Source organism: Ursus maritimus, unplaced genomic scaffold (assembly GCF_017311325.1).
Source record: "Ursus maritimus isolate PB19 unplaced genomic scaffold, ASM1731132v1 scaffold_5, whole genome shotgun sequence".
Lineage (NCBI taxonomy): Eukaryota > Metazoa > Chordata > Mammalia > Carnivora > Ursidae > Ursus > Ursus maritimus.
Genome location: NW_024426663.1, coordinates 71,562,779 through 71,589,190, shown reverse-complemented (window position 1 = coordinate 71,589,190; position 26,412 = coordinate 71,562,779). Strand labels below are relative to the sequence as shown.

General features: G+C 34.6%; 1 protein-coding gene across 1 annotated transcript in view; it reads right to left on the bottom strand.

The window, feature by feature from the left end:
- Positions 1 to 26,412, bottom strand: part of DTWD2 (DTW domain containing 2) — a 93,232-nt gene that overhangs the window by 43,501 nt on the left and 23,319 nt on the right. The window contains exons 3-4 of the mRNA XM_040622555.1: positions 25,075 to 25,169; positions 22,507 to 22,699 (exon numbers count right to left, since the gene is read on the bottom strand). Of these exons, the coding sequence (XP_040478489.1) occupies positions 22,507 to 22,699; positions 25,075 to 25,169 (288 nt within the window). The remainder of the gene's footprint in view (positions 1 to 22,506; positions 22,700 to 25,074; positions 25,170 to 26,412) is intronic.

Here is a 26,412-nt window from a genome sequence, read left to right as displayed (position 1 = left end):
TCATGTTTCCATAGTTCTTCTAGAGAACAAACATTATGGTGCATCTGAGCCTATCATACTGCATGCAGGTCATTCATTTTCAAATGAAAAAAATGGATCTGGGAAGGATTAGAATAAAATCAACTGGAATAGTTTCTCTCTAAAGAGGATATAATAAAAATATACTCTGCTTATAAAAACAAGAGCCAAGAGAAGATATTACATGTTAATAACATCACATAGGGTATAGATAACATGAACACAGAATTATTCAGCAGAACACAAAGAAATTCCTTAACTTGGAGAAGGTGGTCTGGGGAAACAGAAAAGGAATTAACAACTTCATAAAATATGTGGAGATATACAGAATGCATTAGTCCAATTATTCTAGCTAAAAATAAAAATACAGGCTACCTTGGGGTGCCTGGGTGGTACAGTTGGTTAGGCTTCCAACTCTTGGTTTCAGCTCGGGTGACAATCTCGGAGTCCCAGGATCAAGCCCCATGCCAGGCTCCACACTCAGCACGGAATCAGCTTGAGATTCTCTCTCCCTCTCCCTTTGCCTCTCCCACTCATGCATGCTCTCTCTCTCTCTCTGTCTCTCAAATAAATAAATCTTTTTTTTTTAAAGATTTTATTTACTTATTCGACAGAGACAGAGACAGCCAGCGAGAGAGGGAACACAAGCAGGGGGAGTGGGAGAGGAAGAAGCAGGCTCACAGCAGAAGAGCCTGACGTGGGGCTCAATCCCATAACGCCGGGATCACGCCCTGAGCCGAAGGCAGACGCTTAACCACTATGCCACCCAGGCGCCCCTAAATAAATAAATCTTAAAAAAAAAAATACCACAGGCTATTTCAGAAGTATAAAATAAATGAATGAATGATTTGCTTATTCAGTGTAGTGTGATTTCTTAATTAGCATGTCAGGGTTAATGGCAGAGGCCACATGTAAGCACTCCAGCTGACAATCCTAGCTGAACACGGCCTTTCATCCGTCACTGCCAAAGTGCCAGATATGTGCATAAAGCTCATGGACCCTCTAGTCCAGACTATGTATTAGATGAAAACCACCAAGTGACCTCTGCCAACACCAAGTCAAACCATGACTGAATTCCTCAACAACAAAACTGTGAGGTACAATACAACGGTGGTTGTTTCAAGATACTAAATTTTGTAGAATTTTGTTATGTAATGTGTCAGACGTCCCCCAAACCACCCACAGGTTCAGTGATTTGCTAGGACTCACAGAACTCAGCTGAGACTTATTACAGCAAAAAAATAAAAAGCAAAAGCAGCGGAGTGAAAAGATACATGTGGAAATATAGAGGAAACCAGCCACAGCTTCGAAGACTCCTCTTCCCGTGAAGTCGTACAGGACACACTTCAAACCTTCAGCATTGAACTGTGGCAGCCTATGTGAAGTGCTGTCCACCAGAGAAGCTCGTTACAGACACAATGCCCGAGGGCTTTATTGGACGTCAGGCATGTAGGCACCCTCTGCCTGGCACATACCAAATTCCAGACTCCCAGAGAACAGCAAGCATTTGTCATACACCACATTGTTTGCACAGAGTGTAAGCACAGCGAGCCACTGTCAGTTAGGGAACTTCTATATCTGTGTCAGAAACTGTTTACCGTTCTCATTCCCAGAGGCTAACCACTCCTGCAAGCATGTTTCTAAGAATAGCCATCTTGAGCCTACTATGTTAATTGCTTAGTGTACATACAGCAATAGATAACTAGAACAAGAGATCGCATCATTGTCAAAAACAGGCTGTACGAACCATGTACTAAGCTGTAGAAAGCACTGGCCTGACCTGATCTAAAATGGCACAGCTTCTATTCCTATGAAAAACTTAAAAGAGGTTAAAAAGGTTCAGTGTGTAAAACCAAATGTACTAAAAATGGTGGGGTTTTTTTGAAATATGCGTGATTGCAAATAACTTCAGAGTAAGATTACTATTTGAAAATTTTTAATCTCAGCCCTTTATACTGGTGTATTTAAAGTCTCCTAAAGGTTAACCTTACTAAAAATATACATTACACTACTTGAAAATAATAATTTAATGGTCAGTTGCTACTGGGCAAAAACAAATAAATGTGCAATGTTACAATGAATTCCCGAGCACTATAAATTCAGAAGGTAAAATTTTAAATCTAATAAAACTTATCATCAAAAATTATGATTATTAAGAAAACTGGTAATCTGATGCAAAAAAAAAGGAAATTGCTCTAATTTTAATCACACAAATTGCCATTAAAAATATTTAGTTCAAAGAGACAAAAAGTTATTCTTAGCCCTCTTGCATTACTTGACCTAAAAATATTTACTCAGGTAATAGCAGGGATCATACACTCAATCCTTATTATTTATAGATTCTGTATTTGCAAATTCATCTACTCGCTAAAATTAATTTTTAAGTAAAGATCAATACTCTAGGTTTCACTATCATTTGCAAACATGCTCATGCACAGAAGACTGAAAAACGCAGTTGCCCAAAGCACACATTAGCTCAGCTGAGGTAGAACACAGTGATGCTCCATCTTCTGGTTTCTCTGCTCTCATACTGTTTACAAGAATCCTTTTTTCGGTGTATTAAGTGCCACGTTTTGTGTATTTTTGTGCTTTCTGTTGGTGATTTCACTGTTTAAAATGGCCCCCAGCATGGTAATAAAGTGCTGTCTAACGTTCCTAAGCACAAGAAGGCTGCGATGTGCCCTATAGAGAAAATATGTGTGGCAGATAAGCTTCATTCAGGCATGAGTTATATAGTGCTGTTGGCCATGAGTTCAGTCCATCAATCAATGGTATGTATTAAATAAGGTGTCTGTAAACAAAAACACACATAAAACAAGGTTATGCATTGACTGACGGACAAAACTGTTGTGACCAGAGGCTTGTAGGAAACTCATATATTCCCTAGGGCGAATGGCTCAGTATTCAATAATTCAGTGTTTACAGCAATTTTATAAACCCTAACTATCACAAATATCAAGAATCAACTGTATATATAAACTGGTTCTTCAAGTTTAATGTATTATAAGAAAGTTTGATATATGGAGAAGTTGGCCCAAATCATAAATGAATCTTCGCGAAGTGAACACACCTCTGTCACCATTACCCAAATCAAGAAACAGAGTATAACCAAAATCCAGAAGCCTCACATGACCCTTTCCTTTCATTCTGCCCTCCCACCACCACAAAAGAAACTGATCTCTATCCTGACCTCTAAAACCATAGTTTTGCCAGTTTTAAACATTATATAAATGGGATAAGATACACAGTCTAGCTTCTTATATCAGTATTATGTTTATAAAATTCATTCAGATGTTACTCATTCTTTAATTTTTATCACTGTGGAATATTACAATGAATATGCTACAACCGATCTAGTCTATTGTTGATGAGAATTGAGGCTACTGTAAATTCTGTTAATATGAACATTCTTCTACTTTTTAGCCTACCAACCTTAGAAATGTTTCCATTTAAAATAAATTAAATGCAAATATAAGTTACTGTCAGATGAACATCTCTAAATAAATAACTGTAAACAAAATAATGCTGTAAAACTTTATGCAAGTCGAGCAGGCGTGGTATTACTATGAAGATAATGAGGGCAAGATTATAGCAATGAACTGAATAAAGCATATCTCAGTGTGCAGAAAAGAAAAACTTTTATCCACCCAGGAAACACAGTCACAATCCTGACATATAAAAAAGATAAAGGATTTTGCCTTAAGATGGACTGGACAATAGAGTTAACAGATTAAACAAAAACCAATGATGGAAAAAATACTCAAGCATCTCAAAATCATTATCACTACCCAAGTATTTATTCACATATATCTTACATTTCCCCCAGGATTTAAATGTATTATAAAATATAATATGCAAGTAAAATTAAAATTATAATTGTTTATATTAAAGATTATCAAAACTTATATTACCAGTTTATATATTTTCCAAGATATTTTGCCTGTATTTTTTTGTTGTTGTTGTTTTTGTTTCTTTAAATTCAATTAGCCAATATACAGTACATCATTAGTTTTAGATGTAGTGTTCAATGATTCATTAGTTGCGTATAACACCCAGCGCTCATCACATCACGTGCCTGTATTTTTTGAGAGCCACAACATTATCAACAACCTATGACCTCTCTTTAAATTGCAAAACTCTAAACACTGAATAAAAGGGGGGGAGGATTCCAAATGCATATGAGTATATACAGTGCACCATAAGTATACCTGATAATCTAACAGTGTCAAATGTTAAATTATGTTTAAATACATAAATAGTGAAGCAGCATAAAACAATCAAATTTTGAGAAAACCAGATTTTTGATTTTACAATCCAGACCATTTCAGTTTTCAACAATTTGACTTTTACTGAGAATCAAGTCAAAACAGAGACCAAAATGCATATGATTCTCTCTGCAAAACTCATTATGTTGCCCAAGTCACACCTTTTATGTAACTGCAGAAAATGTTATATGCTGGTATGCATATATGGCGGTATACCGTGTGAGTTTAAAGAAAAGTGATATATTGTATCTGATTTAAGTAAGTATGACAACAGGCTGCAAATTGTGTCTGAGACCTGTCAACATATACTAGATAAGTTCTTTAAGTGTGTCCTAATTATCCACAAAGTGGATTATAAATTCAGATCAAGATATCAAAATGACTTAACCAGGAATATTTATTTTTAACACAAGCTAAACTCAGAATTAAACTGGATGGCTCACTATAATCTTAAGTTCTTATTAATGACTCATACTTATTTCCCTTTTATTATTTCTATGTTTTGGGCAATTTACCAGGAAACATATTCTAAGATTTTGTCTATATGACCACATAACAATACCTTTTCTTACCTTATGCTATATCAACATATATCACTGTATCCAGTAATCCTCTGAGAAAATAATTCATGAAAAGATAATTATTTAAATTGAAGACATACTGAACAGTGGAGGGCTGCAAATGTGCTACTTGAAATATCAGCCATCAAATGTTCAAAGGCAAAAAGATTTTTTTAAATGTGTCCTTTGTATTGAATAGTACCTAAAACAAAGTAGGGACTCAATAAATATTTATAGAATGGATGAAATATTAGTAGGTACATCTGTGGGAATGTATAGCTAAAATTAAAAAGCACATGCATATATGACAACCGTAATCCGTTTACACTCAAATAAAGATCAAATAATAAATCATAAACTGGTAAGAGTACCCAGATTTCTATAAACCAAAAAAATTACATTTTCACGTGAGACTGAATATTTACTGTCAAATTCATAGTTCTTTTCAAACATTTATCACAATTTTTCTTCAACATAATTATCTCAATGGATCTTTTTCACACTTAGAGAACATATTGTTTATAGTTTAAAATGTTTCTGATCATTGGAGAGGGTAAAACCAAGAACTCAGTTTTTTCAATCACAACCACCTCTGCAAGCATCCATTTGGGAAAAGTATACCTGTTACTTTACATGGTAATCAATATATTATTCACAGTAGACTTAAAATCTACTGGAACTCGTAAGTCTATAATAATTTTTGAGACATCTTCTTTGATGTACACACAATTGATTACCATATGGATCTAGAGATTTGGACTGCTTGCAAAGTTGTTAATGATATCAAAGGACCAGATGCTCTAAGCTCATAAATCGTCAAAAATTTGTTTATATCCTTTTATGCCATATAAATAGGTTTCTGTATTACTATATGATTTTTCTATATATTTGACATTAGATTATATCCTTTGGGTGCATCTATACATTTAATCATATCATAATGGACACCAGATTTTATTACTAATTTATCTTTGTTTTCATTAAAAAATATCTTTAATGTTATTTTAGTGACAACAGCACATCGTAAAACTCCACTTTTTTCACCAAAAATTTGGTTACTAAGCTTCACTGGCCAAAATGATAAAACCTCAGTCAGTATTCTTACAACAATATTGCCTAAAAGATTTTTTCTGGGAAACGTATGAGATAAATTTTAAATAACTTTGAAAACTAATTGTTACATAATTGGTAAGGATTATAAATGTGTTTTCAAAAGTTCAAAGAATGTTGACAATATTTCTTCTTTTCAAAAGATAAAGACAGAAATTATGAGAGAGAAAAGGACACTGTACATCATAGTAACTAAAGAAGAATAGCCTTCTTAAAACATTAGTTATAAACCATAACCTAGTGGGAATACTCATCATTGTTAAGAAGTTAAAAGGATTCCAATTCTACCAAGTAAAAACTCAGCAGCACTTGAGGCTGCCTTTAAAATACTTTGAGAATACCAAGTATGATCTGGTCCTCTGAAGCCTATCAGAATGTTCAGGGAAAGGGTTAGGACCTCCAAATATCTAGCTAACTATCTAAAGGAGATTCTGAGCACCTCTACATGTTCTTCAAAAGTTGAGTGTTACAGGGGTGCCTGGGTGGCTCAGTCAGTTGAGTATTTAACTCTTGATTTTGGCTCAGGATATGGTTTCAGGGTTGTAGGATCGAGCCCTGCATCAGGCTCCACATTCAAAAGGGAGTCTGCTTGAGATTCCCTTTCCCTCCCTCTCTGTCCCTCCCCCACTCACACGCATGCGCACGCTCTCTCTCTCTCTCAAATAAATAAATAAATCTTTTTTAAAAAGTTGAGTAAACGTCATGTACTGTCATTATGAAGACAAAAATCCCATTAAAAATAAATTTGAGGGGCGCCTGGGTGGCACAGCGGTTAAGCATCTGCCTTCGGCTCAGGGCATGATCCCGTCGTTATGGGATCGAGCCCCACATCAGGCTCCTCCGCTGGGAGCCTGCTTCCTCCTCTCCCACTCCCCCTGCTTGTGTCTCCCCCTGTCTCTGTCTCTGTCGAATAAATAAATAAAATCTTTTAAAAAAATTTAAAAAAATAAATAAATTTGAGTTACCCAGAAATATAAAGTTATGTACCAAAAATAAAAAAATAATAATAGTAATATTAGAGAATCTCTGCCATATTTATCATCATCATAACCCCATCTATTAATACATACTTGAAATTCAATCAAATGGAATGAAAGAGCTAAAGAGAAATAGCATTTTGCCTTAAAATGTAACATTTATATTAGATAATTTTACATACATATTAGTATGAAATTATCTCACAGAGAATACAGAATCAAAATCTATTGCCTTATTTAGGATTATAATCAACATCTTTTAATGCATACCGTTAGCATCTATATTAAATTTGGAGTTAGAGCAAGAATAGGTGATTCAATTAAAAAGACATTCGAAATAATAATCAGATACCACTTTATACCATACATTAGCAAAAGTTAAAATGATAACATAATTCCCAGGATTGTTGAGAATATGAGGCCATAGACACCTTCCTGTACTATTAGTGAAGACTGCTCTGGCAGTATCTTTGAAAATATAAAATGTACATACTTTTAGACCCAAAATTCACTTCTAGGAATCTAATAAAAATTCTCACACGTTCAAAAAGCTACTGTGTTGAAAGATGTTCACTAAAATTTAGTACTCACACCTTAAATGACTAATAAAAGGAATGGTTACATGAGTTATCATACATACATACTGTACTAACACAGAAAAAGATCCAAAATACATCACATCCAAAAAAAGCTAGTTCCGGAGTAATATATTCTCATTGTGGCACCATTTTTTTAACATACACATTAATGTAGCAAAAATAAGCATTTTTTTTGTTTGCTTTTTTAACTAGCTAACATTGTTTTCAGGAAAATTTCTTCCACAAAATGAGACATACCAAGAGATAATGAATCATACCTAAATCTCTACTGAACTGGTAAGCAATGACAAGTCGAGAGGTAAGAGAAGGGAAAAGAGAAGAAACTGACATGCAGAAAGAGAGACACAGACAAAGAGGGAGAGTGAAATATGGCAAAAGAACTAGAAGCATATGGGAAAAAAACAGGGCTACTGAACATTCAATTTTAAATCGCTCACCTTGTTCCAACCCCCTCCAAGCCCTGTAACCTCATCTAACCCTACATTCATTAACATCTATTATACATACGCATGAACACTCTGTGTGAGTGATGCGGGGTAAACTGCAGGAAAGGGGCAACCCTTCACATCTGGATAGACACAAGGCTGAATCCACGTCAGATGGGTAGGAACTCAGAGCAAGAGGTGATCATAACATTCTTGCAGAAAACTCCCAAAGCATATTTGGTAAGGAATGTGAGACAATTTTATTTAAATCTCAAAAGACAAAGTAACTTTTGTTAATAGCTGCATTATATACTTGTGTGTATGTTTATATAAATGTCTATATACGTGTGTTATGTGATTATGTATGTAAAACATTATTTACCCCTATTTGATTTGTTAAAATAAAATTTCCCTTTTTATTTCGTACTATAAATATTTTAGTTTCTCAGCCTTGCCCTTTCCTCCAAGGAGCAACTAATGGAATTTCTGGTTTATCTTGGAGAACACAGACCCTCCTAATTAGTAATTGCTAGTGAGAGGAATCTCAGAAAGATAACAAGAGATGCTCAGGCTCTTTTTCCTATAACTGCAGAGGGCAAAACATTCTGAGTCAGAGGGCCTGTCCTGATAACACACAACTGAAAGCATTCACAAGAACACAAGTCTAGGATAGAGGCTGTCAAGTTACAAATGTAATCATCCTATTCTATTTTCTGTGATAAAACCATCCTTCAAATGTTAATTTGTAATGAAGGAGTCCCTCAAATCATCTGGAGTCAAAGAATCCTAGCATGTCCTGGGACTACAGCCTTTATCTAAGAAATCTGTTTTTTTTTTAAATTGGTTGTCTTGCTTGATAAGTGATTGCCCTAGAAATAGAATTTTAACTCTCATTTCTATTTCTGAAGAATTTAAATACCTGGAGCATAGCTTTGTTAGCCATAAAAATTTTGAAACTTTATCTCTTTCCATTCTTCATACATAAAGGTAAAATAAGCTGACTTCTCTGGTAGATTCCTTACCTTAAAAATCATGCACATGTATTTTAAAATGCATTCATTGGATTTCATCAAAATTAAGAAATTCTGCACTTTCAAAGAGACTCTCTGCTAAGAGGATGAAAAGACCAGCCACAGACCAGAAGGAAATATTTGCAAATCACATACATAATAAGGGATTTGTACCCAGCATACATAAAGAACTCTCAGACTCAAGGGCCTGCAGTGGAAGAGGGAGGAAAAAAAAAAGAACTCTCAGACTTATTAATAAAACAAAGAAGCCAATTTAAAAATGGGCAAAAGATCTGATGTACACTTTACCAGAGAAGAAAGATGGCAAACAAGCACGTGAAAAATGCTCGGCATCATTAATCGTTAGGTAAATGCAAAATAAAGCCACAGAAGCTGCCCCCATACAATTATTACAATGGCTAAAATGTAAAAGACTGACCATATCAAGTATTGTCAAGGATATGAAGAAACTGGATCTCTCATAAACTACTGAAGGGATGTAAGTGGTAAAACCATTTTGGAAAACAGTCTGACAGTTTTCCCAAACTGCCCCCCCCCAAAATTTTTTTAAGTCTAAGGTACACCTATTATATGAATCCAAGCATTCCACTCCTAGGTGAAAGCAATCAAAGAGAAAGCATACATCCATACAAAGATTTGTAGTGAATGTGCATGGCTACTTTATTTATAATAGCCCAAACCTGAAAACAACCCAAAGGGCATCAATAGATGCCCACATATACAAAGTGCACATATATCCACATAATAAAAAAGAATAAGCTTCTGATACACACCAAAAATAATAAACTGCAAAAAATGATTATGCCGAGTGAAAGAAGTCATACCAAAAAATAGTATTAACGTATAATTATATTTATATAAAATTCTAGGAAATGCAAACTAATAGATAGTGGCAGAAAGATCACTGGGTGTCTCAGGATGGGGGAAGAGGGGAATAAATAATGACAAAGCTCGAGAAAATTTGGTAAGTGATGGACATATGTTTACTATCCTCAGTGTGATGATGGTTTCACAGGTGCATACACAGGTGAAAACTTAGCAAACTGTACGTTTTACACATGGGCAGTTTATTTCAGGAGAGTTACAAAACAAAATTTAAACGGAAAAAGGATTATACATTTGCAAAATAAATACAAGACGATGATATATGAAATTTTTAAGAGGCTTCATGGGAAGAAAGGTAAGTACATGATGATGATTCTTAGAGGCATCTATTCACCATAATGATCCAAACAAAGAAACTGTGCTGACAATGGGTTTACTGAGCTGCTAAAGACAAGTCAAACATGTCAGAATTGTTATCATGCGGACAGGATGATGCAAACAATAAAGGACAACTCAACAAATTACTGTTGCAGACGATGTACCTACTATATTCCAACACAGCACAGAACAAGAAATGCAAAAAAGAAAAACAAGGACAGGGAGACAGTCAACGAACTACCACATCACACTCTCTTTTAGTATCTACAGACGATACCATAACAAATCTTTACAGAAGGTTATCTTGCTATATACATTTCTAAAAAGAAACTCCTGAGAAATAAAAATTTCAATTTCTGTTATTACTGAATGACTGTTTTTGCCCGTTCCTGATAAATGACTTTATAATGAAAATTCTCACTATCAATGTTAACAATTCATAAGGAAAATGTATCTATTATGTTTACAACTATAAATATTTAAGATTTCATCTAACCTGTTATTTTTTAGCTTTCAGGTAACCCCAAGCAGTATTTTTCCATTAATGCAAGATAAAATGATACTTTGTATATTCAATTGATTCTCATCATATAGTCATTTTAAATAAAAAGTTTTCTAAGTTAGATACACATTTTTAAGAGCATTTGCTTCTAGTGACTTCCATCATATACCACATACTGTATCTTAAGTGCTAAGATGTCCAAATTATCAAGTAAACTATATTCGATGTAATAATATTTTATAAAGAAAGGTAATAACCCTGGTTCCTTTTTCTACTTAATCCCCGAAGTTATAAGCCAAGTTTTAAGATCGTGCTCCCAGGTAAAGTAAGATTGTTTGCACCATGTTTGTCTAAAGAAAAGGCCCTGATGGGAATACCCATTTCCCAAGCAAAGAAACTATAAGAAATTATAGCCCAAGACCAATGCAGTAAACCCTACAGCAAAAAAAAGGGGGGGGGGAGGCAGGAACACCACAATTATCATTAAATGTCTGTGGTTATCTAATAAATTATCATCGCTGTCAATAAACTGTAAGCTCCATGAAGACGGAGATCAGGTCTACTCTAATTCACTAACAATACTAAGAACAATCAGAGTAGGCGATGGAGTAGAAAAAGCATTCAACAGATATATGTTGCACGAATGAGTTAGTGAACCAATAAATAAGTGAATAAATGAGCAAACATATAAACAACTGACAAAGAGAACACATGAGAAGACTTATTCTGGAGGAAAAGAACTTTTAGACTACAACTTTTCTGCCTTTTCAAGGATATTAAACATTAACTTTATGAAATATTAGGTAAGATAAAAGAAAAAGAAGAAAAAATACTAAAACTATTATTTAAAAAAGGAATAAAAATAGTATTATACTCGGAAAAGCAGAAATGAAACTGAAAAAAATATGCATGAGAAAAAAATCATTTAAATATGTCAGAAAACAATGAGATAAAGATGATTAGGAAGATGGGGAACAGCCAGTCCCTTCAACAAATCATACTGGAAAAGCTGGGTACCCATGTGCAAAAGAATAAAGTTGGACCCTTATTTTACACCATACAAAAAAATTAAATCAAAATGGATTCAAGATGTAAAAAAGACCCAAAGCTAAGAGCCTCCTAGAAGAAAACAAGGGGAGGGCTTCACAACATTAGATTTGGCAATAATGTCATGGATTCAAGTGATACCAACAGCACAGATAACAAAAGAAAAAAAAGGTAAAAAGAACTACTTGAGTAAAAAGCTGAAAAAGCTTTTCTGAATAACAATGTAATATGCGTTACATTCCCATTTTCCTTTTCATGAGGGCATTTCTCCATGTTAATTGACAGAGACGTGTCTTAGCTCAGGCTGCTATAACGAAATACCACAGACTGGCTGACTGTCACCATCTTTGGGAATTCCCCTGTTATGAGCCCTATATATGAGCCTTACAGCTCAGAATTTAAATCTTAGCCTTGGGAAACAATGCTCTGTGACTATCTTTATGTTTCTGCACACTCAGGGCTTTCTGAGCACAGAGCACTGGTGTCTCAAAGGATGTGTGAATGGTGCACACGTCTTGGAAGTGAGTATATACTCTTACACTGTATACGAGCACAAAAAAGAATTTTTTGGGGATGGAAATGCAAGATATTTTTAACTCTACAAAGTTGCAAGGAGGGAAATGCAGTTATGGGGTTACTTGGAAGGAAGGCAAGGGAAATTATGAACTACTGATTTAAACGCTGATTTGTTTCAACAGTTAAACAGTATTGTATGTATTATCACACATATCAAGAATCATCAGTTTCCCTCTCCTCCTTCAAAGGTAGACTATTTGACTCATGAAATTATATTTTTACATGGATTTGATGAGTTGTCCAAAAGACATGAACAACATATAGGCCATAATAAAATTTTTCAATATCTCACTGACATTCAACACCTGTTAGATGATAATTATCACCTAGATATGAGAAAATGTGTGTAACTATTTCTAATCTCCCGTAAGAAAAGTATATAATACATGTAAAAGATTATACAGGCAAGTCTAATTTAAAATCACAAAAATAAAGTCCATTTAATGAATTCCCAGAGATAAATCACACTAGTGACTGAAAGCATCAGATGCTTACCCCAAGTGCTGCAGTTTTCCAAACTGGCCCTAACCCTTCCTCCACACACTCTCACACAGGGGCCTCTACGTCCTTCTCTGTAATTAAGATTACACATTAATCCTTTCATCCCCTTAATATCAACATCATATTTGACATAGAAACTTTAAACACATATGTCAGAACTCTTTACCAGTCCCCTGCATACCAGCTCTGTGATCTTGGGCAAGTTCCATAACATTTCTGTGTCTCGGTTTCTGTTTCTATTAAATGGAAATCATATTAAATTATTATGACAACTAAATGAGTTAATATTTGTACTTAGAAAAGTAACCGACACATAAAAACTACTATAGGAATGCTTGGGAAATTAAATTAAATTAATAAAGGACAGAGTAACAGCTTCTTAACTTCTGAAAACAGTTCTAGCATTTGGCATCCAGAGATTCATAAGCCCTTCTCCCAAATCTGAACTCTTCTTTGACTTTTATACTCAGGGCCTCCAATCTTTTTCTACTTGCTTCTTTTTCTCTGAGCACTTAAACATCTAGTACTCAAGAAACAAAAGAAAAAACAGATAAGCTGGACTTCACCAAAATTACAAACTTTTTTGCATCAAAGAACACAATTAGGAAAGTAAAAGAACCACCCAGAGAAAAGAAGAAAATACTTGCAAGTCATACATCTGATATGAGGCACTCTAACGAATATATAAAGAATGCTTACAACTCAATCATAGAAAGAAAGAAAGAAAGAAAGAAAGAAAGAAAGAAAGAAAGAAAGAAAGAAAGAAAGAAAGAAAGAAAGAAAGAAAGAACGAACAAACGGGAGGCGCCTGGGTGGCTCAGTCCATTAAGTGTCTGCGTTCAGCTCAGGTCATGATCCCGGGGTCCTCGGATCGAGCCCCTCGTAGGGCTCCTTGCTCAGCGGGGTGTCTGCTTCTCCCTATCTTCTGCTAGTGCACCTTCTCTCTCTTTTCCTCTCTCTCTCTCTCTCTCTCAAATAAATAAAATTTTAAAAAGAAAAAAAGAAAAATAGTTAATTTAAAAATCAGCAAAGCACCTGAAAGCTATTTCTCCAAAAAGATATACAAATGACCAGTTAGCACATACAAAGAGGATGCTCAACATCATTAGTCACTAGGGAAACACACACACACACACACACACACACACACACACACAGGAAAAAGACATATGTAGGGTTAGCCTGGATATGGAGAAACTGAATCATTCATACATCACTAGAGGAAATATAAAACAGAGCATCTGCCTTATAAAACAGTTTGGCAGTTCCTCAAAAAGTTAAAAACAGAGTTACTAAATGACCCAACGATTCTACTCCCAGGTATATACCCAAAAGAACTGAAAAGAGGTAGACACACAAAAACCTACAGACAAATATTTATAACAGCATCATCCACAAGAGCCAAAAAGTGGAAACAAACCAAATGTCCATTAATGGATTAACGATAAACAAAAAGTGGCATATGCACATACTGGAGTATAACTCAGCCACAAAAAAGAGTGGAGTACTGACACATGCTACAACATGGATCAACTCTGAAACATCCGCGGCTCCGGGGCAGAGCCTGACACAAAGGCTACATATTGTACGATTCTATCTATAGAAAATACCCCAATAAGTAATCTACAGAGACAACACCCAGAGCAGTGTGATACCTGCACTTGTGAACGGGGGAAGGAGGAAAAGGACTAAAATGGGTGCAGAGCTTTTGAGGGGAAGGAACTCAAAAACATGAAAATACTGTGGAAAACAGTAACAGTGACAGTTACACAACTTTGTATACATACTAAAATCCACTGAATTGTACACTTTAAAGGGCTGCATTTAAAGGCTGTGAATTACATCTCAATTTTAAAATACCTAGTACAGCAGTGCTTCTCGAACTTTAATGTACAGAAGAATTACCTGGGTATTTTACTAAAACGAAGATTCTGAGTAATTCTAAAGTAGGACTTGATATTCTGCATTTCTAATTAACTCCCCAGTGAGGCCAGTGCTGCTGGCCGATGAACCACTCTGTAAGGAAGGCAGGGCACCTCCTCCCACACCCTGCTACCGTATACCTTCACCTGACTTACTCTACTTGAGAATAAAAACATCTTATATTTTCAACTCTAAGTTTGACCAAATGGTTTGTGACACAAAATCATAAACTTAGGTTATTGTTAAAATAAATTCAGTACAAATTTTTTTAATTAGCAAATTCTAGGGATAGCCTGATATACTGAATTAGAATGCAGAAGAGGCAGATTAGACTCTTGGTTCTCCCCATAACTGGCTGCAACTTCAGAATAGTCATTTATAGATGGCCTTCAGCATCCTCCCTTCTGAAACGCTAAGGATTTATTAATCTTTAAGATTCCTTCTGGTTCAAAAATTTTATTATTCCCTGCCAAGGGATTTGAGAATTTCTCCCAGGAAGACAAGTAAGTTCACAGTTAAGAACTCAATGAGGAACCAATGGAAATAGGGTTCATGTAGATATTTCTTTTTATTATTATTTTTTATTTATTATTATTATTTATTATTATTATTTTTAAAGTAAACTCTAGGCCCAATATGAGGCTTGAACTTATGACCCTGATTTCAAGAGCCATATGATCTACCGACTGGGCCAGCCAGGCTCCCCCCATGTAGAGATTTCTGGTAACTTTCTTTAAATTATCTTTTCACATATAGCAAGATCAGAGTTCCTATCAATTTATGTTCTGTTACCTGGAATCATACACCCAAGAGAAGCAAGTTAACTCAAGTTCTATATGTAAGTACAATGCCATCTACAACCTTGGAGATAAGCCTCAGAAACCATGATGAGAACACAACACCCCAACACATGAGCCAGAAGAGATCCAGAGGTACGGATACAGTCTGTCAAAAAAAATGTGAATGATATGCAAAGATCAAAACAGTTCATCAGTGACATTATAAACCTTTGGCATTCTGCATTTAACACTCAACTCCTCTTACTATGCCCAAAGGATACTGAAGTTTCATGACATGAAATACTAACTTTGTTGTGGCACCAATTTAAAGCACATTTATTGGAAGATACAGTACAGAAGTCACTTAAGAAACAATAAGCAAAACACGCTATTCAGAATCTACATCTCAAGGAGGCTGTATTGTGTCCTAGTTTTCCAGAATCTTTTACAAATTACTCTATGAAATTAAAAAAAAACTTTCTTCCGAAAAGGAAAAGGGTATTAAAAAATAAGCCAACTCCCAATGCTGGTAATAGAAGTAATAAACATGAAATTTTGGATAAAATTAAAAGATAATCTGAAGAAAACAAAAACACTAAAATTGAAAAGGTATCTGCACCCCCATGTTCACCACAGCATTATTTACAGTAGCCAAGATAAGGAAACAATCTAAGGGTCCATAGATGGATGAATGCATAAAGAAAATGTGGTATGTGTGTACATGTGTGTGTATATACACACACATATATACATATACAGACACACACAATGGATATTATTCAGCCATTAGAAAAAGGAAATCTTATCATTTGCAATAACATGGATGGACCTTGAGGGAATTACGCAAAGTGAAATAAGTCAGACAGAGAAAGACAAACAGCATATAACCTCACTTGTAGATGGAATCTAAAAAAAAAATAATTTAAACAAATGAGCTCCTAGATACAGAGAAAAGATTGGTGGTTGCCAGAGATGGAAGGTGGAGGGGAGGTGAAACGGGTGAAGTGGGTCAAAAGGCGCAAACTTCCAGAAGGTGAGTCATGGGGATGTAATACACAGCATGGTGAATATGGTTAATAATACCGTACTGTCCATGTGAAAGCTGCTGAGAGAACAGATCTTAAAAGTTCTCATCACAAGAAAGAAAACTATGGTGACAGATGTTAATTAGACTTGGATCTTTTTACAATAAATACAAATATCAAAGCATTACGCTGTACAGCTGAAACCAATACAACGTTATATATCAACTATATCTCAATTAAAAATTAAAAGAATAATGATGACTTTGAATTGGGCAATAGATTAGATACGTAACGTAATCCAGTCTGTAATAGGTCTATGTAGACACAAGAAACAGCTTTCATGAAAATGTTTTAGTCCCTGGGTTCTCCCAACAGTGCTCTGCTTATCAAGTGAGAAATTCAGCTTTAGTGGAAGTTTTAAAGGCAGTAGAGCAAGGATCCGCAAATAACTCACTGGAAATAAGTTTATGAAGAAAGGTGGGAGCCTCCACAAACATTTCCATATTCACCTTGGATTTATTCCTAGCCAGTGTCAAGATTCCTCTGTGTAAAATTCCTCTGAGGGAAGAGATTCACTGCCAAATGGCCTGGATATATTAGAAATCTAGATTAAAAAGAGGCCAACTTAATGGGTCTGTATTACAATTCTTTTATTCCTCAGTTAAGTACAAAGTTTACATATGGTTATTCTCTTATTTGGGGAAAAATACTATTTTTTTTTCTGTAAAGAAAGCAATACCTTGGATTTTAATGCTGATTTTTTTCTTTCTGCCATTTTTTCTCATGTATTTGCAGCAAAATTTTTATACTACTATAGAAACTGAATGGATTGGCTAAACCAAGAGTAACAGTTAAGACAAATATATGCAGAAAGCAGGTGTGTGAGTATATGCGTACTGATGGGATGATAAAAGAAAACTGACAAATTACATTTAGAAATAAAGTCTAATCAATATGCATTATTTATACATTTGGGAAACTTAGACAAGAACTGAATTTTCGTTGTACATTTTTGTTTTTCCCTTAGTGAACAAGACCATAACAGAGAATTATACTAAAACATTGCTCTACAGCACTAATTTTGAATGAATTAAGAAATATATAAACAGGGGCGCCTGGGTGGCACAGCGGTTAAGCGCCTGCCTTTGGCTCAGGGCGTGATCCCGGCGTTATGGGATCGAGCCCCACATCAGGCTCCTCCGCTATGAGCCTGCTTCTTCCTCTCCCACTCCCCCTGCTTGTGTTCCCTCTCTCGCTGGCTGTCTCTATCTCTGTCGAATAAATAAATAAAATCTTTTAAAAAAAAAAAAAAAAGAAAGAAAGAAATATATAAACAAACATGCTTTTACAAGTAAACAAGTGATGCATAGTAGCCTGGTTATCTAGGTTTTTGGTCTGCCCGTTCCTGCTTCTAAATAGTCCTGATAACAACACCCCACGTCCTTGGAGAAATTTCCAGATTCACATGGTCCAACTGTCAATAGTGATACCACCATCCACCCCACTCCCAACAATGGGACAATCCGGGATTCTGCCCTGGGAAAGAGAAATCATCTTTCTGTTAAGATAAATTAAGCCAAGAGGAGACTAACCTGCTGCTTCCTACCGATTTCACTTCCTACCAATTTCTTCCAGTAGCAGCGAGGAAATCAAAAATCAAACCCAACACAAAGGGCAGCAAACCTCAAAAACAGAGATATGCTTGAGAACCAAATCCAGGAAAGGCTGACGCCACTCCTACCGGGTCTCGGCTTCCCAGTGACATGACCTGTATACTCTCTTTTTTGTTTCAGTTAGAGCTGGAGCTCTGTCATTAATTACCCGTGAGCAACGCATGCTACTTATAACTTAATTGTATTCACATATTAAAGCAGGGCCCCTAGGAAATCCTACTGTGTCATAAAATAAAAATTCTTTCCAGAAAAGCTGGGGAATAGTTACTAATTAAATAAAAATCATTACACATGAATGGGAAATTTTTCAAGAATGGGAGAATGTATTAAAAATAAACAAAACTTTTTAGTGTTACAAAACGTAGTTCAGAACTTACTATAAAATCACTACAATTATCAACATCATTTTATAGATGTCTAAAAATATGTGTAGTTATATTTAAAAATTAATCTCCTCTTCACCTCAACTTAGCTATCTGTGAATATATATGGTGTATGTATGCATATAAAACTTTTTTTTTTTAAGAAAGAGTAAATGTACAGACTTCATTGGTTTTTGCAACAACTTCCAGAAACATTTTGTCTAACCAACCCATACTCATAGATTTGGGCTAGGTATTGTATGACACTCTAAAAAAGCGTACGTATTATTATTCCTAAAATGACTCATATTTCCCATGTATCTTAAGATGAAACTATCTCAGGATATATGAGTTTTTATAAATTGCGTTGGGCTTTAAATTACTATTTCTTTTATTTCAGGCAAAAAAAATATTTAGGAAAAAATATTTAGGAAAAGACATTTTTGCTAGAGCTCTTGCTACAGCTAGCAACATTTCAATTTCAAAAAGTAAATTTGGATACCTATTCCTTAACTCTCAAAAGGTTCAGAAAAGCATAAAATACACACAGAGAGTGATAAGGCAAATAATGACTGTTAAAACTTTAGGGCATTAGAGGGACCTCTGTTATTACTCTTGAAACTTTTCTGGAAGTTTGAAGCTCTTTCAACATAAAGGTTCACAATTTAGTATCACCCCGTTATATAATTATTAGGGTATGTTATAAATATATTTATTTTCTATTTTGTGACTGTTTTCATATATATGGCCCATTTTTTTTTTTTTGAGATTTTCACCTTCACCTTATTCATTTCTAAGAACTCTAAGCTTCTGAAGCCTTTACCTGATTCACAGATTTCCAGAAACCCATTTGCCTTTCACTTTAGCTTATGGTGATATTTTCCCTCATGTAGTCAAATCTATTGAATGTTTCTTTTAAGTACCTTGTTTTATCTGATGGTTGTAATATACCCATTTCAAGGTTAAACAAATATCCACCTATATTTGCTTCCAGTTTGGAAAAACAAGAAAAGGAAAAAGTGATAAAAATATATGGTATAGTAGGATGGGAAAATTATTTAATCTACCTATATCCTTACCTGCTACTCAATTTAAAGAAGAAAATGAATTTGGTAAATTATATATTTTAAAATATCTTTTAATCTTTTTAATATGACTTTGTGATTCATTTCTACGGTACTCATGTAGTTACCACAAAATGAAAGATGCAGACACAGCATAAGCATGCGGAAAAGGAAAAAAAAAATTCAAGTATTTGCACTAAACCATTTTACAGACATAAGGCTTCCATTAAACTTTCTTTGTATGTTGGGCAGTGTCTAACTATAATGTCAACATAAATTTTGCCTAAAATGTGCAGCAACCTAACAGTATCCCTACCTTTTAGGAGCGGGCTCCTGTGGAACATGGAATATTCAGGGAGCCAGATAAACGTACAGAAGCCATCCTAGGTAAATGTCCTCGATGGAAGTTCCCCTTTCAGAAGCAGTATGCCACTCTGGTTAAGACCACAGCTTGGGCTCTAAACGAGGTGGGTTAAATTCGCAGCTCTGCCCTGAAAGAGTTGTGCGATCTAAAGCAAACTACTGAACACGTCTGTGCCTCAGTTTCTTCATGTGTTACGTAAAACAGTAACAACACTTGGGAAGACTAAGCAAGTTAATACGTGTAAACCACTTGGAATCGGGACTGGCTCATTCAAGACACTCAACACATTAGCTATTTTTTACATCAGTTTTACAGAGATGAGCCTCATCTAAAAGTCTTATCTGCATTTTAATCAAAGGAAATGAAAACTACAAAGAATTTGAGACTAAAATCTCAGAATCAGGGTTTCACTGTTATTCTTCACTAAGTGCATAGTCTTGTTATGCATACAACAGAACAGATAAATATATAACACAAAAGCTACTAGAAATGCAGAGCTAACTTCATTTAAAAGACATAAACAGAAGCTTTTCAAATACCTTTGTATGACAAAAATAAAAGTATAAAGAAAAATCTGCGAAGGTGAATTTTTTATAGTAACAGAACAGATACAAAAATTTGCCATGTACTTACCTACACAAATCATAAACATATTCAAAATATTATAGACAGTGTTCTTTTATCATAACACAACAAAATAAGAAATAAAAATAAAACATGGACAAAAATGTTATAACACCTGAGAATTAAGAAGTCATTGACAAGGCACCTGACTGGCTCAGTTGGTTAAGCGTCTGCCTTCGGCTCAGGTCATGATCCCAGGGTCCTGGGACTGAGTCCACATTGGGCTCCCTGCTCAGCAGGGAATCTGCTTCTCCCTCTGCCCCTCCCCCCTACTTGTGCATGCACATGTGCTCTCTCTCTCAAAAATAAATAAGGGACACCTGGGTGGCTCAGTCGTTAAGCGTCTGCCTTTCGCTCAGGTCATGATCCCAGGGTCCTGGGATCCAGACCCACATCAGGCTCCCTGCTCAGCAGGAAGCCTGCTTCTCCCTCTCCCACTCCCCTGCCTGCATTCCCTGTCTCGCTGTCTCTCTATCTCTGTCAAATAAATAAATAAATAATCTTTTAAAAATAAATAAATAAATAAAAAAATCTTTAAAAAAAAAAAGTCATTGATAATCCATGGGTAGAAAGAAATCAAAACAAATTACAAATTATATCAGTGCTTAGATAAAAGAATACCTCAACCCAAAACTATAAGATACAATGAAAGTTACACTAAGAAGAAATATTTTAGCCTTCTCTCCCTTTATTATTAAAGAAGGAACTCACTAATCTTAGTAAAGGATTAGAATACACAGTAAAATCTTACAAAAATAGAAAAAAATGAGCTGATAAAGGTGAAAGAAACTGATCAAGATAAAAACACAGATTAAGAAAATAATAAAGTACAACACCCATTAAAACACTCTAAAGGCTAATACTTTCAAAAGCTAAATAAAATAGAGAAATATGTTTTGAGTATGCTCATAGAGAAAAGAATGTACGTGTGTGAGTGATTAGAGAGGACAAAGGACATAATTCAGAATAAATTAAGTATTTAAGAATATATTCAGGTATGTGGCAACCAATTTGCTAACTCAGGTGAAAGAAGTAATTCCCCAAAAAAGATAAAAGTTATTTAAAAACTGAACCAAATAGAGAAAGCTTGAATAATTTCCATGAGAGTTTGAAAGAAGGGTTTAAAAGTTATCATTTTTAAAAAGGCCAGGAGCAGGTGGTTTCACCAATGAGTTCATTCTCATTTTTAAAAAGCAAGGAATTTCAATATTATTTGAACTATTCCAGGCTATAGGAAAATATTAAAATCTCTCCCATTCATTTGGTGAAGTTAAGATTATCTTAGTACCCAAACCTGATAATAAAAGTATAAAAAATATACAAATTATAATTCAATGGCCTCATAAAAATTTCAGCAATTTATCAAAAGGATAATAGAAAATGATCAAGTGGAGTTCATTCAAAGAACACAAGAATGGCTCAATATAGGAAATGTAACAATATCAGCAAATTGGATAATCTATAATGAATGACAAAAAGTATTTCATAAAAATTCAGTCATTCCTAATAAGAACAGGTAATTTAGTTACCAAAAAGAAGTATTTAAATATAACACTTAACAAAAACATTAATACAAACAGAAATAACTAATCCTTAGACTTCACTGATTAAGTGTCTGAGATACTCTTACTATAGCCAAATGCCTAAATTATGGTGAAGTTTGGTGGTAGGAATTGAGAAAGATGAATAGGTTTCAAATTTTCTACATATACATATCAAACACATATACAAGCATATACATATCTATGTACATGCATTCACACACATAAATAGCATCAAATCCATATATAAAAATGTATGTGTATCCCCTCAGAGTAAATATATACAATATACATAATTACACATTTGCGTTTATTCTATGTTAAAATACTAGTTTACCTGTTTAGGGAGTCGGAACAAAGAATTCTTATAGAAAATGTCCTTCGCCTGGCTCCATGTACCATCGATGATGATGATTGTGGAAGGATAAATAGGAGAATCTAATATAAATTCTTCCAAATTAGCAGCTTCAGCCCCTGGATATAATATTAATGTATCAGACTTCCGACAAACAGTTGAAAGTTCAGGATCTCTAAAAATTTTAAGAGAAAATCTTCATTAGCTTGTGAGGGGAGAAAAAGTTTATTCTTATTGTAGTTCCTTCAAAAATACAACGTCAAAGCATTTTGGTATTGCAAATGTAAGAATGAATGAGACAGCCTCTGTCGCAAGCAACAAAACAACCTCGAAGGGAAGGAAACAAGTTAAAGAGTCTATTAAAGACAATAAATGACATCTTCTTCAAACTAATAAATGGCATCTACGAAAATGTATGTCAATATCATATTTTACAGGGGCGCCTGGGTAGTGCAGTCATTAAGCATCTGCCTTCGGCTCAGGGCGTGATCCCGGCGATCTGGGATCGAGCCCCACATCAGGCTCTTCCGCTGGGAGCCTGCTTCCTCCTCTCCCACTCCCCCTGCTTGTGTTCCCTCTCTCGCTGGCTGTCTCTCTGTCAAATAAATAAATAAAATCTTATAAAAAAATCATATTTTACAGTTTCCTTTGAGATTGAGATCACGGTAAAAATCTTGACTTTCACCACTCCTAATACACATTGTACTAAAGTTCCCAGTTATTGCAATAAAGCAAGAAAAAGAAATAAAAGGCATAAAGATAAGAAAAAACCTTATTTGCAGGTGATAATGCTACTTCCATAGAAAGTTCTAGGGAAGATACAAAACAATTTCAATAAGTACCAAATGAATTTAGAAAGTCACCCAATACAGGGTTGACACACAAAACCCAAATGTTTTCTTATAAACTAGAGGCAAAAAATTGAAGGTAAGTATTCTTAAATTCCATTTACAAAGGATACCAAAAGCAGTAGGTCTCTTTACCATTATTCCATGGTTACATCATGCACTCTAAAAAAAGCTTAAATTAATATCGTTCAATTGCCAGATTAATATTTAGTTAATAATATTAATTGGCTTTAGTCTAAAAATCCATCAGTGAATAATAATTTACTGAATAAGCACTATATTAGGCTCCAAAGGAAAAAACCGAACTACTTAATATAATAGATTCAAAATGGGATGAGCTATTTGAAAATGCATCAAGTTTCTCATCCACAAACACATTTGTGGAGAGGTTAGATAGCCAAATGTCAGGAATGACCCACATAGTTTAGATACTCATCACTTTTGCAATGAAACAACCTGGATCCAAGCTGGCAGTTGGATCAAGTTTGGATATATATATATCCATCTATGAATTATAAAGAGACGATCATTCATTATAAAGAGCCTCTGTGTGAAAGAAATGACACAATGTAAATGATATGGATGCTCCCCATGTGAAAGGCTCTGATCTCACACGCATTCCCAACAAAATGGCAACATTCACAATAGCAGCACCAAGCCCAGAGCAAATCTCATCTCTGAGGGCAAGGCAAAAGAAAAAAAAATTTTTTAAAGAAAATTTTATGTAAGAAAAGTGTTCCTAAACAAAGTTTCAAAGAAGGGAAAAAATGATTTTATAAAAGTTTTAACATGGTATTATTTTCATAATTTGAAACTAAATAATAAAGGAACCTAAAATAATAAAGGAAGGGGAAAGTTTGGTCAATTCCCTGGGCTTGGAGCTAGTACTAGTCTTAGCATTTTCATAAGTGCGCTGAAAAAAATACACTTAACTGTGTAGATAGGATCAAAATAGTTAGTGAAGGCTTTGTGAATGGGCAGAGAAGCAAAAAAAAAAATCCTTCAAAGAAAAGATTTGTAGAAAATTTTAAATATACACATAGTATTTAATATATATTTATGATAATGGGTTATGTAATAGAGTATGAAATAAGATCCAAGAACATGACAGAACTGTCAGTGAAGTTATCAACTAATGGGCTGCTGCCTATAAAAATACTGGGCCTCATCAAAAAGAGTATTTTAAATAGGACAGGAGAAGGCATGCTATCCTTTAAAAAAAATGTGATGTGCCTTTAACAAGAATACTAAATATAGTACTGGTCACCGTGCCTTAGGAAAACCTTAATGGGCTAGAACTGGATAAATATGTGTTCATTTACATAAATGTATATCATATATAATTGTTAACTTAAAAAAAGAAGAAAAAACACAACTAAATCTAAGTACTCTACCATCTTGAAGGCAGTTTTAACAAAAATGAAATAAACAGTAAATATATGCCTTCCTTGGCTCAACATATATTCCTATAGAATTGAGATAATCCCTCTGTTTATTACATTTTGGCCTGTGTTTTCTGAGGGTGTTTTTGTTCATGTTTTGATTTGTCTTGTATTATTTGGAAGAAAGCGGCAAAACTTAATTTTTTTTAACCTCTTCCAATGTACCATGCTCTGGGTCTGATGGATAACGTGAAGGAAACCATTTTTTAAAGATCTGTGTAGGTAAGACTTATTCTCAATTGCCCTAAAAGGTAATTTACCTTTCCTCACTGAAGCGACGACCAATCTTGACTTTACACTTGTCCTGGGGGAGGCATGCTGCTAATAGGGGAACTGTCCGCAACACTTTGTTTTCCTTTAATTAAAAAATTAATTAAAACATAGATTTTCACTTAGACAAACACACTTTTAAATCTTTCGTGATGAACATCTGATTCATTACATAATATGTAACTTTCACAAGACGTTTATTACAGACCACAGTTTAATAAAAAGAGCTACAGTTTCTCTGATTTATCAGTATTAAATATAAGTGCACATTTTTATTCTACTTGAGTGTGTTTAGAGGTTTACTGATCAAATAAGAAGATAACATTAACCTAAATAATTGTTAAGATTATGAAAAATGAAATCTGCATTTAACTAAATTGAATCATTTATTCTGACAAATTTTATTTCAGTAGTAATTACATTTTGTAGTAATTACATTTTGTAGTATATCAACTTGAAGATAATTGCCTAAATCTTTATGTCCAGAAGAGAAGAAGGGCCAAAAAAACAAAATCATGGGGCACATCAAAATGACACTGAAGCCAATCTAGAAGAGCTCCCAGAGACCAAAATGGTACAATTTGAGTAGCAAACTAAGTAGCAAAGTATCTGGATTATGACATAAAATATAAAATAAATAAATAAATAGGAGCGAAAAGATAAATCCTCCTTATAGAAGAATTCCAGGTAATAAACATAAGAACTCGGTACTTCAGCAGGAGGAGCTTAACCTTTCCTACCCAACAGAATGTGGGCTGGATTTATAGCCTACTTCCAAACAACAAAGAGTATGGAAACGGGAAAAATTTAATAACCTGAGAGCAGAGAAATCTGGTGACCATTCCTGTAAACTCCATTAACTATCATCAGTGTTTTTTTCCAACATCCTAGCTTCCACCTTTCCTGTCACAAGAATTCTATCCTTTATCCTAGTATACCCAGCTGATTTGCTATTTTGCCTGAGCCTGCCTCTTCTCGGTTATTTTGGTCTACAGTGATCAGTCACTGTCTGGCTTTTCTCCACCAGCCCGACTGGAAATGTTAAGCCTGATCTACTAAGTGCCAGAAGCCAGGTCCCCTACATACAAACCCCTGTTACCTTTATCAGTTTATATAACATTGCTTACACATATATCCTCACAGCAAATAATGTGACCATTATAGCACAACACCCACAGCATATTAATACACAAAAGAGTGATGTTTCATGTGAATTTACTAAAGTAACTAAAAATAAGTTTATAATTACATTACTTATGTTTATAACAGAAACAAGAAGCATGGTAGTTAACAGTATTCAACACACACACAAATACACCCTTTGGGGA